Source organism: Drosophila arizonae, chromosome 5, assembly GCF_054131065.1.
Source record: "Drosophila arizonae isolate 15081-1271.41 chromosome 5, UAZ_ARI_1.0, whole genome shotgun sequence".
Taxonomy (NCBI): Eukaryota; Metazoa; Arthropoda; class Insecta; order Diptera; family Drosophilidae; genus Drosophila; species Drosophila arizonae.
Genome location: NC_142925.1, coordinates 11,786,546 through 11,802,549, shown reverse-complemented (window position 1 = coordinate 11,802,549; position 16,004 = coordinate 11,786,546). Strand labels below are relative to the sequence as shown.

General features: G+C 43.5%; 6 protein-coding genes across 10 annotated transcripts in view; 3 read left to right on the top strand and 3 right to left on the bottom strand.

Moving 5' to 3' along the window:
• Window positions 1-472: 472 nt before the first annotated feature.
• Window positions 473-1,453, bottom strand: bisc (TM2 domain-containing protein 1 biscotti). Its single transcript, XM_018009301.2, has 3 exons — window positions 1,054-1,453; window positions 788-990; window positions 473-727 (listed from the first exon to the last, which is right to left on the bottom strand). The coding sequence occupies exons 1-3, from the start codon at window positions 1,314-1,316 to the stop codon at window positions 642-644; spliced, it is 552 nt and encodes a 183-aa protein (XP_017864790.1). The 5' UTR covers window positions 1,317-1,453; the 3' UTR covers window positions 473-641.
• Window positions 1,454-1,549: 96 nt separating this feature from the next.
• eEFSec (eukaryotic translation elongation factor, selenocysteine-specific) lies at window positions 1,550-3,235 on the bottom strand. 2 transcript variants are annotated; one of them, XM_018013443.2, is made up of 2 exons: window positions 2,919-3,235; window positions 1,550-2,865 (listed from the first exon to the last, which is right to left on the bottom strand). In XM_018013443.2, exons 1-2 carry the CDS (start codon window positions 3,163-3,165, stop codon window positions 1,568-1,570), a joined length of 1,545 nt encoding a protein of 514 aa, XP_017868932.1. In that variant the 5' UTR covers window positions 3,166-3,235; the 3' UTR covers window positions 1,550-1,567. The 2 variants fall into 2 exon arrangements, with proteins under 2 accessions (XP_017868932.1, XP_089328259.1); XM_089472133.1 differs by having other exon boundaries at window positions 1,550-2,872; window positions 2,919-3,092.
• Window positions 3,236-3,478: 243 nt separating this feature from the next.
• LOC108615535 (acyl-coenzyme A oxidase 1-like) lies at window positions 3,479-6,483 on the top strand. The gene is made up of 7 exons (XM_018010084.2): window positions 3,479-3,726; window positions 4,148-4,310; window positions 4,365-4,657; window positions 4,714-5,119; window positions 5,181-5,687; window positions 5,747-5,852; window positions 5,906-6,483. The coding sequence occupies exons 1-7, from the start codon at window positions 3,588-3,590 to the stop codon at window positions 6,320-6,322; spliced, it is 2,031 nt and encodes a 676-aa protein (XP_017865573.1). The 5' UTR covers window positions 3,479-3,587; the 3' UTR covers window positions 6,323-6,483.
• Window positions 6,484-6,742: 259 nt separating this feature from the next.
• Acox57D-p (acyl-Coenzyme A oxidase at 57D proximal) lies at window positions 6,743-9,829 on the top strand. Its single transcript, XM_018010082.2, has 7 exons — window positions 6,743-6,985; window positions 7,259-7,421; window positions 7,483-7,775; window positions 7,832-8,237; window positions 8,297-8,803; window positions 8,873-8,978; window positions 9,040-9,829. The coding sequence occupies exons 1-7, from the start codon at window positions 6,847-6,849 to the stop codon at window positions 9,454-9,456; spliced, it is 2,031 nt and encodes a 676-aa protein (XP_017865571.1). The 5' UTR covers window positions 6,743-6,846; the 3' UTR covers window positions 9,457-9,829.
• On the top strand, window positions 9,799-14,217 carry Acox57D-d (acyl-Coenzyme A oxidase at 57D distal). Its single transcript, XM_018010081.2, has 8 exons — window positions 9,799-9,940; window positions 10,330-10,492; window positions 10,561-10,853; window positions 10,921-11,326; window positions 11,388-11,894; window positions 11,950-12,055; window positions 12,116-12,271; window positions 12,337-14,217. The coding sequence occupies exons 1-8, from the start codon at window positions 9,799-9,801 to the stop codon at window positions 12,595-12,597; spliced, it is 2,034 nt and encodes a 677-aa protein (XP_017865570.1). The 3' UTR covers window positions 12,598-14,217.
• A 712-nt stretch (window positions 14,218-14,929) lies between these two features.
• Sdc (Syndecan) overlaps window positions 14,930-16,004 on the bottom strand; it is a 139,753-nt gene continuing 138,678 nt past the window's right edge. For all 4 annotated transcript variants that reach the window (XM_089472131.1, XM_018010073.2, XM_018010071.2 and 1 more), the window contains 2 exons: window positions 15,421-15,597; window positions 14,930-15,335 (listed from right to left, as the gene is read on the bottom strand). In XM_089472131.1, coding sequence (XP_089328257.1) covers window positions 15,163-15,335; window positions 15,421-15,597 — 350 coding nt within the window. In that variant the 3' untranslated portion in view covers window positions 14,930-15,162. The remainder of the gene's footprint in view (window positions 15,336-15,420; window positions 15,598-16,004) is intronic.

Genomic DNA, 16,004 nt, shown 5'->3' with positions numbered 1-16,004 from the left:
AAGGCATTGAATTACACGCGACCCCAAACATTGGCCATGGCAATTAAATCGAACAAGCGACGCATTTCCAGCCTTGTTTTTGTTGTTTTCTTCATTTCGTGCCGTTGTCGATGCAATGCTGCTGATTATTTCGGAAATGCCAATCAGATGAAAGGCCCACAGAACGTACAAGGCATACAGCATACTGCAAACAGCAAACAGCATGCGCAATCGGAATCGCTGTTCGAACTTGCAATACGCGATTCGTATTACCCCCTTTAAGGGACCCCTATCTTGAGCTGCGCCGTCGCCGTCATCTGCGTTGATTACCGTCTGCATGGAGTCTGCGTCAGTGTGTCGACCAACTCAATCCCGATCCAGCTCTGACTGAACTCGGCAAATATTCAAGTCGCAAACAAGATTTCAAGTACAACTACAAGTAGGCCAATTATCTACTGAGCGCAACTCATCTGAAGATTAAGTTCTTCGTTCATTTTGGCAACAATTCGTTTGGATTTATATACATTTGTGTTGTTTACATTAGCTAACTTATATATAACAAATCTTTGAGCTAACAATCTAAATTTATAACTACAATTAGTAATAGGTTTCAACAGTCGTTGCTTAGTACATAGTCTGATCTTTAGCAATATCCACATGATTTACGGCTGCATACAAGAGAGCTGATTACAGTACCGGTACGTTGTGTTATCGCTCCTTACAATGCTTATGCCCGCTCCATAGTAAGCTGAAACAGAATTGAATAATTAAATTAAGTTACAAGCAAAATTATAATCTGTATACATACGTATGACGTAGGCCGATCCATCAGCAGGCCCAACCACCTGTAGCGCTATCAAAATGATATCTATCAATTGACCAAGAAACATGCCGCCCAGAGTGCATAATTTGAGCAGCCCAATGCCCGGGTAGCCCAAGTAGAAACGATCCACACCGAACATGCCCAGGAACACAGAGAGTAGCAATGTCGTGTCCAAGTGATATCCGTTGCTGCAAGCAATAATGGAAAGACAGAACTGTAGCCGGCGTACACAGTGCATTGACCTCACTTACGTCCACTTGCATGGCATCTCTCGTGTAAACGTTGAGTTGCCCGTTTCAGTGCAATTGATTTCGGGGGCAGCTATGCACCAGACACGCGCTCGATTTTGTTTTGTGCAGCCACGTAGCTGTTGAGTCTTTGGATCGATGTGATTCTTGGCGGGATCGGGGCACATAAATTGCCCCATCAGCAGCTCGTTGCAGTCCACAGTTACGGGTTCTGTTTGTGACACATAGCTGAGCAGTAGCAGTAGCAACGCTACGTACCACAACATTTTCTGATTGTATTATAACAGTGTATAAACTTTGCTATGATTATTTTCTAAATTATGCTTAGACATTTGCAAGAACTTTGTTTTGTTTTGTTTGTGTGTCGTCTTCTTCTTGTACTCTTACATTGTGGTGGTCCGCCGATAACAGCATAGTGCTGTAAAATTAAACACTAATTGTCTGCACAAACATGCAACAGATGGCGCTAATTCAAAAGGCGCGAATATCAATTTTAAAATTGTTTAATACTTTAAGTTTATTGAAACAGACCCGCCTGTTTATTAAAAACATATTTCTTGCAATTCAACAGCACGCGAACTTTTTTGGCCTGCTCAGATTTAAGTTGCTCTAGCGTGGCACTCGAGATTCCATCCCTGAATACAATGCACACCTTCGAAGTCTGTCCAAATGTGCGTTCGATGTGACCCGCCTCGCCCGTGGACAACTCCACGCGCTTGCCCACATACATATCGCGGTTGGCTTCCTTCTTAAAGAGATTATGTACAATGATTTCGTTCGAGCTGACAACGCGCTGTACGCTGCCCTCCTTCTGCTTTCTTTTGAATACGCGCAGCTGAGGGATCACTTCGGTCTGGTAGTTGACACAGTGCGTCTGCCAGGCGATGCGACCCCAAAAGGCGAGTCGACAGCTGTTGCTGTGCACATCCATATCCAGCTTAGAGGCAATCAGCGTAGTGCCCACGGTAGTCAGCACTGGCGTCTCGAACTGCAGCAGCGCAAAGAGGCCATCGGCAGACGTTGCCTCCGCCGGGAGCAGCTCCTCTACATACGCATATTCCCTGCTGCAGTCAAATTCTGGGCAGGCAACATTGATTTCATCCCGGAATAGCGTCAGGTTGGCCATAACCGTGTCATGGCCCACGCTGATGTGCAGCTTGCCTCTGGAGCGGATTGCCTGCTTGTAGTACCGTATGGGCTGAACCTTTACACAAACCGCATAAACGGGACGCAAATAGCCTGGGTGTGCGATGATGCCACGCTCCATCAGCTTGGCATTGAACTGGGTAACGCAGAGGCCAATTCGATCGCCAGTACTGGCTTTATCCACCGGCTGTCGGAATCTCTGAATGGATTTTACTTTACGCTTCTCGCCCAGCAGCGGTAACTCCACTGTGTCATTGATGGCCACTTGACCCTGCAGTAGGGTGCCCGTGCAGACGGTGCCCTGGCCCTTTATGGCGAAACAGTGGTCGACATACATGAGCAGCGGTGCATCTGTATTCCGCTGCGGCACATGGTAAGCAGCACGTAGACCCGATTTCAACTCCTCAATATGTGTGCCTTCCAAGGCGGAAACGGCAAAGATCCCCACTTGGTCGCCATATCTGGTGTCCGAGAGAGTCTTTCTTAACCTATTTTTAAGCTTCTCCAGCTTGGAGGCGCGCTGTTCTGCTGGCAGTACATCGATCTTGTTGATGACCACTATCAGCTTCTTCTCCAGCAGTTCGCCAATGACCAAACATTCTGCCGTCTGCGTCTGCATTCCCTTCTGTGCGTCTACTACAAGCAGCATCAGATCAATGATTTGGGCACCTGTAAGCTACACTTCATGAGCTAATTTTCTGCTTACGTCCTCCCAGACTCACCTCCAATGATGGTACGTATGAGCGACGCATGTCCTGGACAATCTACGAACGTCAATTGCAGCTGCGGTCCATCGGGCTGATCCAATACGAAAGCACTGAATCCCAAGTCGAGTGTTATGCCACGCTCCACGGATTGCGGGTTCTTATCAAACGCCGCTGTGCTGGAGATAGAGCTCAAGGCACGTGCCAAAGTAGTTTTACCGCTATCCACATGGCCCAACAGACCGACATTGAAATTTGTTGTCATTGTTTACAAATAATAAGGGCACACACACGTCATAATCCCCACGTGCGCATCATCGGTAAACTATCGATAAATACTTAGTTACATGAACAGACAATAGGTGGCGCCTATAGTAAGTAATTCGGTTAATAATACAGTTTTTCTCTTTCAATGTTCTTTAACGTATGTATGTATGCAACTTTTTACACAGAGAGTCAATGGCAATTAGAAATTCGCTCAGCTTATTCTAACAATGAGTATAAAGTTTCCGCGAGATCTAATGCAAGTTCGTAGAAGAGTTTTAACAGGCAACAAGTGCCAGCAGCAGATTTATAAATTCTAAACGTTACATTTAAAGTGAGTTCGATTCGCCGCGTTTAGTTGTAATCAACATCTGCTGCAGAGAGGTCGGAATTTAAGCGAAATAAAAAAGTGGGAGTTGCAAAATGTCCTCAAGAAATATCATACCCAAAACGGTTAACCCCGATCTGAAGAAGGAGCGCGAGGGAGCTAGTTTTAGCAGCGAAGAGTTTGCAGCTTGGTGGGCGGGAGGAAAAGAGAAACTCGAATTTAATAGAAGTGTTCGTAAGTTAAAAATATTTAGTTACAAAAAGTGCATATATAAGAATAGTATGTTTCAGCTCGAATGGTTGTAAATGTAAAGTGAAGTTCATTTTTAGGACAACTTATTTAAGTCTCTTAAAGAAATTAAAGTAAGTTTCGTCAAAGGAACTCTCCAAATGAGATTTAGTTTTGTATCCTCAACAAAACTCCAAGAGCTTAAAGTTTTTAACGCTTAGACACAGCTAATATCTTGTAAAATTATATTCAAATCAATTTTGCATGCTCGCAGCCTTTAGCTTTAAATACATAATTCAAATGAGTAGAAGTTCAAAAAGTTCATTTGAAGCGTTCTTTAATCTTAAATAAGTACATAATTTATAATATTATTACTATTTTTCATACATTTAAGATATTTTGTTGATATTCTTTTTTCCATTTACAGGCGAGTACATGTACAAGGATTTCGACTACGATGAGAGCCAACAGCTTTATTACAAGTCGCATGAGGATATGTGCGAATTCGCCGTAAAATCCAGCATAGATGTGGCGAAAAAGCTACGCCAGCTACAAGCGCGACGAAATCCTGGGGGCAATGAATATTGGCCGTAAGTAAATATTTATTTAGATAAATTTATTTTATAACGTACTATTTGCATCAGCACTCTCTTTGACGAGCCTGAGCTATGGAGTCTGCATCGGGCTGGTAATCCCTTCAGCGTGATGTACATGGTCGTGGTGGATGCTCTAAAAACTCAATGCACCCCGGAGCAGTACAAAGAGTTTGGTGTGCGGGTGGAACGCTTTGAGGTAACCGCTACCTATGCCCAGACGGAGCTGGGACACAGCAGCCATTTACGGGGTCTAGAGACACGCGCCGACTTTGATCGGATAACGGATCAGTTTGTGTTGAATACGCCCTCCATATCAGCATACAAATGGTGGCCAGGGGGATGTGAGTTGTGAATACTTGAATTATGAACTCTTAATCGGTATTTCTATACTTCCCAGTGGGTCAAAGCTCTAACCATGCAATAGTCATGGCACAACTATACATTGATGGACAACTTAAGGGACTACACATGTTCTACGTGCAGTTGCGAGAGGAAGGCACGCATGAACCGCGGCCAGGCGTACACATTGGCGAGCTGGGCAAGAAGATGGGTTTCCTGGGCGTCAATAATGGTTTCCTCGGTATGAAGAACGTTCGCATTCCTCGCACTCGGATGCTCATGCGCCATGCCCAGGTGCATCGTGATGGCACCTACGTGAAGAGTCCTGTGGACGCCCTCACCTACTTTGCAATGCTTTCCACGCGATGCATCGTGGCTCGCAATTCGGCTGTTGCGCTGGCCTCTGCAGCCACCATTGCCACGCGATTCTCGGCTGTGCGTCGTCAATCTCCCATTGATACCAGGTGTTACGCTTCCTACTTAATCATAAATATCATAATAGCCGAAGTAATTCCTATTTTTCAGTTTACCCGAGCCGCAGATCTTGGATCATGTCACTCAACAGCTGAAGGTCTTTCCCGAGATAGCCACCAGCTTGGCCTATAGCTTAGCCTACAATTACCTCAGGGAGTTGTTCAACGCGACTTCCAGGGACATTAATCAGGGCAACTATAATCGTCTGCCCGAGCTGCACACCCTTTCGTGTGCCTTGAAGGTTATGAGCACAAGTGACTCCGCCGCGGGCATTGAAAGACTGCGTCTGGCCTGCGGTGGACTTGGATACCTTGCCTCTGCCAATCTGTGCAATATTTATGTAAATACAGTCGCTGCTTGCACCTACGAGGGAGAGAACACTGTACTTCTCCTCCAGGTTGGTCGCTTCCTCATGAAGTCGTGGCGTGCAGCACAGAGTGGAGCTCCACTTGCGGTCACTGCCAGCTACTTGGCTGAGGTGCACCAGAATCCCGAGTTTGGGCTGTGGTCAGGCAGTTGGGATAATTTGGTGAAGGCAATGCAGTTTGCTGCTGCTAAGTGAGTTGTCCCTAATCTTAAATTCTCATGCAGCCTGTAATTTACTTGAAATTCTTCAGTAAAACTCGTCTGGCCTTTAAGAGTCTGTCAAATCGGATCGATAATGGAGAAACGGAGCGGATGGCCTCTAGCCACACAGGCATTGAGCTCACCCAGGCAGCTCAGGTACTATATGACCCAATTGGTATATCTTCAATATATATTCATATATTTCCTAGCTACATGCTCGCGCCTTTGTGGTGCACAACTTCCTCGCTGAGGTAACTGGACCAAAGTCCAAGGCTCGCTCGCTTGCCTTGAATCGAGTGCTGGAGGATCTGCTGGAGCTATACCTGGTGAATGTTACATTGAACAATATGAGTGATATACTTCGTGTGGTCCACTTGACCGATGAAGATCTGAACAAGCTGCAGGCTCGTCTGGAGGCGGCGCTTGCCAAATTGCGACCCAATGCAGTAGCCATTGTGGATGGATTCGACTTTGGTGATGCGCAGTTGAACTCAACTCTGGGATTTTATGATGGCAACATGCTCGAGCGAGTCTTCGATGCGGCCTTGAAGGCTTCCATGAACCGGAAGTCGGTTCCGAAAAGCTTTCCCGAGCATTTGGGCCCGTTTATGAAATCGAACATTTGAAACGAACATTTAATGTACTGAGGGCATATTGTATGGATTGGTGATCTTATGTTAATTTTTTATTTCAATTTACATTATTAATTTTTTATAACATTTTTATTAATTTAATTTAATTGTATGGTTCGTGTGAGTTATTTTGAATCAAACGTAAACAAAACTCAGCTAAAATTTATTTACAACAGATGGCGGCAGTGTGCCACACAAAAGCACTCTCAACCTACCTCAATGCAGAAAACAACACGCATATACGCATTTATGTATGTACATATGTATATGCATTTTCGGTTATTATTATTTTTACAGCATGAAAGCTTTTTTTCAAAGCTCTTCATAAAACGAGTCTGATAGTAGCAAAGAGGTATAGAAAGCGAGAGAGAAGAGAGCAATCAAAGAGAGTGTACGATTTTGAGTTTAAATTGCCATTAAATTTCAATACGACTTCAGTTGTGATCTGGTGCGCGTGGCAAGTGGTTGTTGTTTAGGATCAAACTTTCGCTGAACATAAACAAATTAAAGTACTTAATATGTCTGCAAGCAGCGTAATACCCAGCACAGTTAATGCCGATCTGCAAAAGGAACGCGATGGCGCTAGCTTCAACAGCGAAGAATTCGCTGCCTGGTGGGCGGGCGGCGCAGAGCAATTGAAATTTAAGAGAGGCATCAGTAAGTAAGAGACAAGCAAGTTTGGAATACTTAAGCATGCAACAACGTAAATACCTGCTGCTAATAGTATATAATGTCAACACACCGTTCGCGTTTGTTATCACATCTACATTGGTGGTCAAAGGTCCAGATAAACAAATTGCAATCTTGCTGTCGAAGCTAAAATCAACTTTATTATGTTTATAATAAACATCTGAGATTAACTACTAATGCTGACTAAGCATTTTTACTCTTTCGTTGTAACTCTCTCTCTCTCTCTCGTTCCCTCTGCAGAAGAGTACATGTTTAAGGATGTTGATTTTGCTGCCCTCAATCAGGTCGACTATTTGTCCCATGAGGACATGTGCGAGTTTGCCGTAAAGAACAGCATTAATGTGGCGAAAAAGCTGCGGCAGCTGCAGGCAGAGCGAAATCCTGGCGGCAACGAATATTGGCCGTGAGTAAATGAAGCTCTCTTAAAGCAAGCTCTCTTCTAATTGCCTCTCTATATATTGCAGTACGCTGTATGATTCGCCCGAGTTGTGGGGTCTGCACAAAGTGGGAAACCCCTTTACCGTGATGTTCGTGATGGTAATTCACGCTCTGAAGGATCAATGCACACCCGAACAGTACGAAGAGTTCGGCAAGCGGGTGGAACGCTTCGAAGTATCCGTCGCCTATGCCCAAACGGAGCTGGGACATGGTACCTACTTGCGCGGCCTGGAGACTCGCGCCGACTACGATCGGGAAACGGATGAGTTTGTGCTGAATACACCTACCATTACCGCCTACAAGTGGTGGCCAGGCGGATGTGAGTTGTACATTAACTAAAGATAGTCCCTTAATCCTAACTTCCATCATTTTCAGTGGGCCAGTGCTCCAACTATTCGATTGTCATGGCACAGCTGTACATAGATGGAGAGCTCAAGGGACCCCACTTATTCTATGTCCAGGTGCGAGAGGAAGACACGCATGAGCCACGGCCAGGCGTGCACATTGGTGAGATTGGCAAGAAGATGGGCTTCCTGGCTGTTAATAATGGCTTCCTGGGTATGAAGAACGTGCGCATTCCACGCACTCGGATGCTCATGCGGCACGCCAAGGTGAACCGTGATGGCACCTACGTGAAGAGTCCGGCCGATGCCCTCACTTACTTTGCCATGGTCCGCACTCGCTGCATCATTGCCCGCAACATGTCGTTGATTCTGGCCGTGGCAGCCACCATTGGCACTCGCTACTCCGCTGTGCGCAGACAGAGTCCTATCGATCCCAAGTATGAAGTATTCCGTGCTTGTGCCAATATTTTGTGTACTTAGAGAAACTATTTTGCAGGTTGCCCGAGCCTCAGATCTTGGATCATGTCACTCAACAGCTAAAGGTCATCCCAGAGATAGCCGCCAGTTTGGCTTATCGTAATGCTTGTGACTACCTCCTGGAATTGTTTGATGCCACCTCCAGAGATAAGGACCAAGGAAGATACGAGCGACTGCCCGAGCTGCACTCCCTCTCCTGTGCTCTGAAGGTGCTCTGTTCCAGCGATGCCGCCGCAGGCATTGAGCGCCTGCGATTGGCTTGTGGTGGTCATGGTTACCTGACCTCGGCTAATCTTGGCAACATCTATGTCAACGCAACAGCTGCCTGCACCTATGAGGGGGAAAATACTGTGCTTCTACTCCAGATTGGACGCTTCCTGATGAAGTCGTGGCGCGCGGCACAGAGTGGAGCTCCCCTAGCACCCACTGTCAGCTATTTGGCCGAGGTGCAGCGGAATCCCGAGTTTGGAGTCTGGACGGGCAGTTGGGAGAACTTGGTTAAGGCAATGCAATTCGCTGCAGCAAAGTGAGTTATGCGTGTGAAACAAGCCTAACTCTGATCTGGATTAACCTAATTTCCCTTTGCATTCATTAGCAAGACTCGCATCGCCTTCAATAATCTGGCCAAGCGCTTGGCCAACGGCCAATCAGAGGAGGTGGCCGCTAACCAAACGGGCATTGAACTCACCCAGGCTGCAGAGGTACAGTTACATTAATAGTTTTCAGTAGAGTATGGTAAACATATTTATATTCTTTCCTTAGCTGCATGGTCGCGCATTTGTTTTCCATTCATTCCTCACTGAGGTAACTGGGGCAAAGTCCAAGAAGCGCTCATCAGCTCTTAACCGAGTGCTGGAGCAGCTGCTAGAGCTGTACCTAGTGAACGTTACACTGAACAACATGAACAACATCCTCCGTGTCGTGGCCTTAACGGATGCGGATCTGAACAAGCTGCAGTCACGTCTGGAGACAGCTTTGACTAAATTGCGCCCGGATGCGGTGGCCATTGTCGATGGTTTCGACTTCGCTGATGAGCAATTGAATTCCACATTGGGCTCCTATGACGGCAATGCCTATGAGCGAATCTTCGATGCCGCTATGAGTGCGCCGCTGAACCAAAAATCGGTTCCTAAGAGCTTCCACGAGCACCTGGGGCCCTTCATGAAGTCCAACTTATAAAACGCTGATGTATGCTCGTCTCTTAGTTGTGTCTCTTCTTTTTGTATATATGTATGTATTTTACTCTTAATTGATTTGTAAACACTTGTTAATCGCATCAGCAGCAGCTCGTACAAGTTGATTTATGCTTTATCTGCGCTCTCTTTGACGTGCGCTCAGCGAGTGTATTGCGATGAAAGCTCTTCGGTTCGTTGCTCTGCACTTTGCCCTCAAAGCTTTTTTCCTCATACACGCTCTGTGCGCTATCGTCTCAGTTGAGCGTTGTAGCTTGGAGCGACAGCAGCGATCGGGCTTTCTATTTTATTATATTTTGTCTTTTGTTAAATATTGTAATATACTAAAATGTCGCATATTAAAAATGTAATACCAACAACTGTTAATCCTGATTTGCAAAAGGAGCGCTCATTGGCCAGCTTCGATGTGAACGAATTTGCTGCTTGGTGGCAGGGAGGTGCTGATAAACTTGAGTTGAAGAGACAAATTGGTAAGTAAAGCGCGAGGTACACACACTCACACAGCTTATGCTTGCTTGGTCTGTGCCTCTCTCTGTTGCTCTCGCACCCTTCGTAATCTACGTGATTTAGCCGCTGCTCGGCTAACTGTTTATCGCAAATGTTAATTATGTTTGGCAGGCCGGCAAAGTCCATTAGATTATATCAAATACATTGTCTATTGATTTCACGTGTAAGCAAAATGTTTGATAAGGTGCTTTATGTCTTTATGTCCATTGATTTTGGTTATCAGTCTGAATTGTATTTACTTCTTTGATTGCACTTAATATCTATAATCCAAAGTGTAAGGACTGGTAGAGCAGACTTTGATATGTACTATGCACTTCACACGGACATTGTATCATCTTATCTTTATCTTTAGAGCTTGCTATCTTTAGTGATCTGGAGGATGGCTATGGCATCAACCATGAGTACATGTCCCACGAGGATCTCTACAATTCCACCGTAAAGAAGGTCGCCGAAGCAGCACCTAAGCTGAAGGCCCTGCAGGAGAAACTGAATCCCGGCGGCAAAGACATTTGGCCGTAAGTTCAACTCATGATTGACCTAACTGAGCTAATTATATTACTATACTAATTATAATTATTCATAGTGGTTGCCTGTTCCGCGTTCAGAGCCACGGACTCTTTCCGGCTAATCATCCACTGGCCACCCACATTACCATGTTTGTGGACGTGATCAAGGGTCAGGGCACACCTGAGCAGGTGGAGAAGTGGGGAACTTTGGCCGAGAACTGCAATATAATTGGCACCTATGCCCAAACAGAACTGGCCCACGGAACCAATGTGCGTGGCATCGAAACACGCGCCGACTACGATCCCAGGGCGGGCGAGTTTGTGCTCAACACGCCCAACCTGGAGGCCTACAAGTGGTGGCCCGGCGGCAGTAAGTGCTTTGCATATATAAACTTAATCTTGAGTGCTTGAGTATTAATATTGAATCCTCTTCACAGTGGGCCACACGGCCAACCACGCCATGGTGGTTGCCCAGCTGTACATATCCGGCAAACACAAGGGTGTGCAAATGTTTATTGTGCCGCTGCGTGATCCGGAGACCCACATGCCACTGCCAGGCATCGACATTGGCGAGGTGGGCAAGAAGCTGGGCATGGCTGCGGTCAACCAGGGCTTTTTGGGCCTGAAGAACGTGCGCATCCCACGCACCAACATGCTGATGAAGTACGCCAAGGTGGAACGCGACGGCACCTTCATCGCCAGCCCCGCTTCGAGGGTTAACTACTTGACAATGGTTTACACGCGCTGCCTCATTGTTAACTTGAACTCATCGCTATTGCTCCAGGCGGCCACCATAGCCACCCGGTACTCGGCCGTGCGTCGCCAGAGTCCCATAGAGCCCGAGTAAGTAAGAGACCTTTAACTGCTTGACACATTTCTCTGACTCTTTTGTTTTTAATATCAGTGAGGCCGAGCCGCAGATCATTGATCATGTGACACAGCGACTGAAACTGTTCCCCGAGATAGCGACCGGCATGGCCTATGACATCGCCGCGAAGCACATGTGGGAGCTGTACGATCAGACGGTGTTGGATGCCAACAATGGAAAATTCGATCGTTTGCCCGACATGCACATTATGTCGTGTGCCCTGAAGGTCCTCTGCACCACCGACAGCTGCGCGGGCATTGAGCGTCTGCGCCTATCCACTGGCGGCCATGGCTATCACATTGCCGCCAATCTGAGTAACATTTACGGTAATGCCGTAGCTGCGTACACATATGAAGGCGAAAACACCGTGCTGCTCTTGCAGATTGGACGTGCTCTGGTCAAAGCTTGGAACAGTTTTAAGCAAGGCCAGAGAGTCTCTCCCGCGTATGGCTACTTTGAGTCTTCTATGCGCCTGAAGGAATTCCCCAAGTGGAACAATTCTTGGCAGATTATTATTCAAGCGCTGCAATATACCGCTGCACAGTAAGTGTGTTAGATGTACAGCTTGGACTCTGACTAAACCCTTCTGTATTTATAGTAAGACACGTATCGCATTTGAGAACATGTCGGAGAGAATTGCTGCTGGGCAGTCACAGGGTGTCGCAGCCAACAACACGGGTATCGAGCTCACCCGAGCTGCCGAGGTAAGTTATTTAATTATACTACCTTCAACTAAACGGCTAATCCTAATATTCTTTCGATAGTTCCATGGTCGCCAGTTTGTGTGTGAAACGTTTTTGAACCAAATTACTGGACCTAATGCACAGAATCGTTCGCCCGCCTTAAACAAGGTGCTGGAAAATGTGCTGGAGCTGTTCCTGGTGCAGACTGTCCTCAACAATTTGGGCGAGATCTTGAGAGTAATAAGAATACTTATAATATTGCAGTTTGTTTAATCTGATTAATCATGTATTCGCATTTCTAGTTTGTCAATCTGACCGATGCCGATCTGAGATCTCTGCAGAAGCGTCTGGAGGTGTCGCTGGAGAAATTGCGTCCCGATGCGGTTGCCATCTGTGATGGCTTCGACTATCACGATCGCGTGCTTAACTCGGTGCTGGGCAGTTACGATGGCAATGTCTATCCACGAATCTTCGATGCGGCCAAGCGCAGCACCATGAACCAACGACCAGTGCAAAAATCATTTGAGACCTACCTGAAACCCTTGATGAAGGCCAGTTTGTAATATGTGTGCAATATAAAGGAAGAATGGGAAGCAATTAAAGAGAAATTCAACCTTTGCTGTTAGGAGATGCATTTTAAAAATACAATTAAATGACATGAATGATGTTATTATATTTAAACAACCAACAACCTTTTTATCACTATTCATGGAGAGAGCCATTAAGAGTCGGTAAGTAGTCATCAACTTTCATTATAATCATTTCTATCTATCAATCATGTTTAAACTGAGGATTATAACGATTTAGAATCGTCTGAGGCCCCTTCCCTTTTCCAGATGTTAACACTCTTTCATTTTGTTTAAATTAGTTTTATTCCGTTTTTATTTAGCAAATCAAAACCAATTTCTCAGTACATTCAGCGCATTTAATAAACTAACAAACTAAACGCTTACATAATAGCAATAAAAAAAATAAAACACATTATGTAAACTTTTTGAAAAGAGAGAGATAGCGAGAATCGAACGTAGTAGAGCTACGAGTAAATATGTGTGTATAAAAAAGTTACAGTTGCGTTTTTTACAGTGTAGAAAAAGTTGATATTCGTATGCAGAATGTGTGTGTTGTGTGTGTGGATTGTATTTTTGTTCTCTTCTCGGTTTTTGTTTTTTAATAATGATGAAAGTTTTTGTTTAAACACTTCTATACTGTCTGCTGTGTATATATAGTTAAATTACATATGAATTATTTAATTATATATGCATCATACATGATAATTACACACACAATTGATTTAGTTGGCTTAACTTTATGCAATTATTATTATAATTATTATTATAACTTTCTTTTCATAATGAAAATATGGCATATGAGCGTTAAAATTGAAGGAGTTTGGGTTCTTCAAAGGTTTTTCGATTAACATTTAAACAAATATTGCGGCTAATTTTATGTTGTTGTGTGTAAGGTTTTAACAGTATTGTGTGTATGTGTGTGTGTATGTGTAGTGTAGGCAGGAGTTAGTTGTAAACTTAACAATAATAGACTTTTACTATTGCGTGTTTGTTCTTTGTTTATTTTAATATTTTTTGTGTTCTTCTTTTTATGCATTGTAAAAATTATAAACAATTTAGTTAGAGCGCAAGTCGAACGTAAAGCTAAATAAATGCACAATTGTTGCATGCGTTATATTTTATTTTCGATTTTGATTTTTAGCCATGGAAGAGGAAGCAGCTGAAGTTAGGTGAAGCGCAGTAGAAAAAGTTAAATTATTTCATTTGATGTTAGGCTGGCGTAACTTAATTAAATTATACAAATTACTTTTGCTTTTCTTTATTGATTTCCTTTCCTTTTCAATTTCAATAAATATTTTTCTTCTGTTTGGTTTTTTATTTAGAAAATAGTAGAAATTTTGTGTTTTTTTTTTCTCTAGTTGATTTCAGTTTTGAAAATTTTTTTACGCTTCGTTTTAATTTTTTTTTTTGTGTTTTCTTTTTGTTTGTTTCGTTTTTAGGAATTACACTAATAATTACATAGTTATGCTTATGTATAATATGTATATAAACTTAAAAACATTTATGCATCATTTCCATATTTTAGATGTGCCACGCAGATAATTATTCGGTAATCGGATTTTTCGTTTCGTTCAGTTTTTATTGTGATTCGATTTTATTTAAAATTAACAAACTTTCTTTTTTTGTGGTTTACAAATTGGAGCTTATTACGTTTTTTGTTTTTATTTTTCGACTTTATTAAAGAGTGACATCCAATTACATAATTGTGTATTCAGCTAACATATATGTTTTTTTTTTTTAATAATATTATTCAATATGCACGAAATTATTTAATTTTCGTTTACATCTATGTAGTTGTATGTGTGTGTTTGGGTGTGTGTATTATAATTATTGTTATTATTATTATTTTTTTTGCTCTACTCATTTATAATCATAATTAATTTGCTTAATTTTGCCCGCCCTTATATTGTTTTTTTTTTTCACTATTTATATATTTATATATTTATATATATATATATATTTATTTAAATTTCTTGTTTTTGTTATTATAAATTTCGCATGATTTAATTTGCTTTTATATAGTATTTGATATTTTGTTGTTTTTGTTGCTGTTGTATTACACAATTTGCTTAAAACTTACTTAATTAGAAAAGTTTGCACACACATGCACACACACACACACAGCGAAATGCGCCTGCGTGTGTGTGCGTGTATGTGGGTGTGTGTCGCATTTAACTTACAGGTAAGTTTGAAAATTTTCCGAATTTTCTTTTCTGTTTATTTGTTTTTGTTTTTTTTTCTTTTCTTTTCTTTTGTTACCCCTCACGAATAAATTGTGTTTCTCTTAAGAGTTGCTTGTTTGCTGTTGTTTATGTTGTTGTGTTAGTTGTTTTTTTTTGTTTTGTTTTTGTTTTTGTTTTTTTTTGTTGCTGCCGTTCGTTAAAGCAACTGGGAAATTTCGCGCAGTGTATTGAGCTGAGCTGAGCTGTCGATTAACCGTATTCCAACCCGTGCCAATTGCTGTTGACTGCCACGCCCACATCCTGATTTCTGCTGCTGCCGCACCCCGCTCCCCGTCTCGTCCAGATCAGCTTAATATCTGCGCGCTTGGCCATTATCTCAGGCGTAGAACTCACGATTATTCGCATTTTTCGCATAGGAATTGTTAGCGGGCGAACGCTTTGGCTCGTCCAGCGCATAGGAGCCCTCGTCCTTTTTCCGCATGCGATACACAATGAACATGACCACCAAAATGGCGCACAGCAGCCCAACCACGGCGCCACCAATGACAGCTATACGAGTGACAAAAGAGACAATCGATTATTATGCATGGATTATAGTGTATGAGTGTATGAGAAATTGGGCTCTTCTACTCACCAGCCAAGATGCCGGGCTGCGCAAAGAAACTTGTCGTGCGATCCTCCTCGCTCATGATGACGATATCCCCGCTGCCGCCGGGCCTGTGCTCGCTGATCTTTGTGTCTGTGGGCTGGCTGTTTATATTGGTGTTGGGGTCCAATTCGTGGACGTTGGTGCTGCCGCTGCTGCCACCCGCTGCAAGAAGTCAATATAGAGCGTTGAGTATATATATATATGCATGTATATATGTATGCATGTAGAGTATTGGAGAGTTGATGCGAGTATCAAACGTGCAGATACACAAATAGTTACGTAGTACATAGAACCAGTGTCCAGTGTGTAAGTGTGCGAGTGTCGCTGTGTATGTGTGTGTGTGTGTGGGTTAATGAGCTGAACTAGATATGTGTGTGCGTGTGTGTGTTTGTGTGAGTGAGTGTGAGAGTCTATATAGATATATGCAATATGTACAGGCTTTAAAGTGCTAAGTTAGTTAGTTAGTTGTTCAGCTGGGCTCAACTACTTTGATCTGCGAGCATTTTGAGAACTTCTCTCTGGCCTATGACAGTAAGCTAGAAATTCAATTTATCAAACAGGAGTTCGCG

Excerpts from the sequence above, each read along its gene's own strand:
- bisc (XM_018009301.2), bottom strand. The coding sequence starts at position 1,316 with ATGTTGTGGTACGTAGCGTTGCTACTGCTACTGCTCAGCTATGTGTCA. Across the intron at positions 991-1,053 it reads GAGATGCCATGCAAGTGGAC|CAACGGATATCACTTGGACA; the intron begins GTAAGTGAGGTC and ends TATTGCTTGCAG. Across the intron at positions 728-787 it reads TGGATCGGCCTACGTCATAC|CTTACTATGGAGCGGGCATA; the intron begins GTATGTATACAG and ends ATTCTGTTTCAG.
- eEFSec (XM_018013443.2), bottom strand. The coding sequence starts at position 3,165 with ATGACAACAAATTTCAATGTCGGTCTGTTGGGCCATGTGGATAGCGGT. Across the intron at positions 2,866-2,918 it reads CATACGTACCATCATTGGAG|GTGCCCAAATCATTGATCTG; the intron begins GTGAGTCTGGGA and ends TGTAGCTTACAG.
- LOC108615535 (XM_018010084.2), top strand. The coding sequence starts at position 3,588 with ATGTCCTCAAGAAATATCATACCCAAAACGGTTAACCCCGATCTGAAG. Across the intron at positions 3,727-4,147 it reads CGAATTTAATAGAAGTGTTC|GCGAGTACATGTACAAGGAT; the intron begins GTAAGTTAAAAA and ends TTCCATTTACAG. Across the intron at positions 5,120-5,180 it reads CAATCTCCCATTGATACCAG|TTTACCCGAGCCGCAGATCT; the intron begins GTGTTACGCTTC and ends CCTATTTTTCAG.
- Acox57D-p (XM_018010082.2), top strand. The coding sequence starts at position 6,847 with ATGTCTGCAAGCAGCGTAATACCCAGCACAGTTAATGCCGATCTGCAA. Across the intron at positions 6,986-7,258 it reads GAAATTTAAGAGAGGCATCA|AAGAGTACATGTTTAAGGAT; the intron begins GTAAGTAAGAGA and ends TTCCCTCTGCAG. Across the intron at positions 7,422-7,482 it reads GGCGGCAACGAATATTGGCC|TACGCTGTATGATTCGCCCG; the intron begins GTGAGTAAATGA and ends TATATATTGCAG.
- Acox57D-d (XM_018010081.2), top strand. The coding sequence starts at position 9,799 with ATGTCGCATATTAAAAATGTAATACCAACAACTGTTAATCCTGATTTG. Across the intron at positions 9,941-10,329 it reads TGAGTTGAAGAGACAAATTG|AGCTTGCTATCTTTAGTGAT; the intron begins GTAAGTAAAGCG and ends CTTTATCTTTAG. Across the intron at positions 10,493-10,560 it reads GGCGGCAAAGACATTTGGCC|TGGTTGCCTGTTCCGCGTTC; the intron begins GTAAGTTCAACT and ends AATTATTCATAG.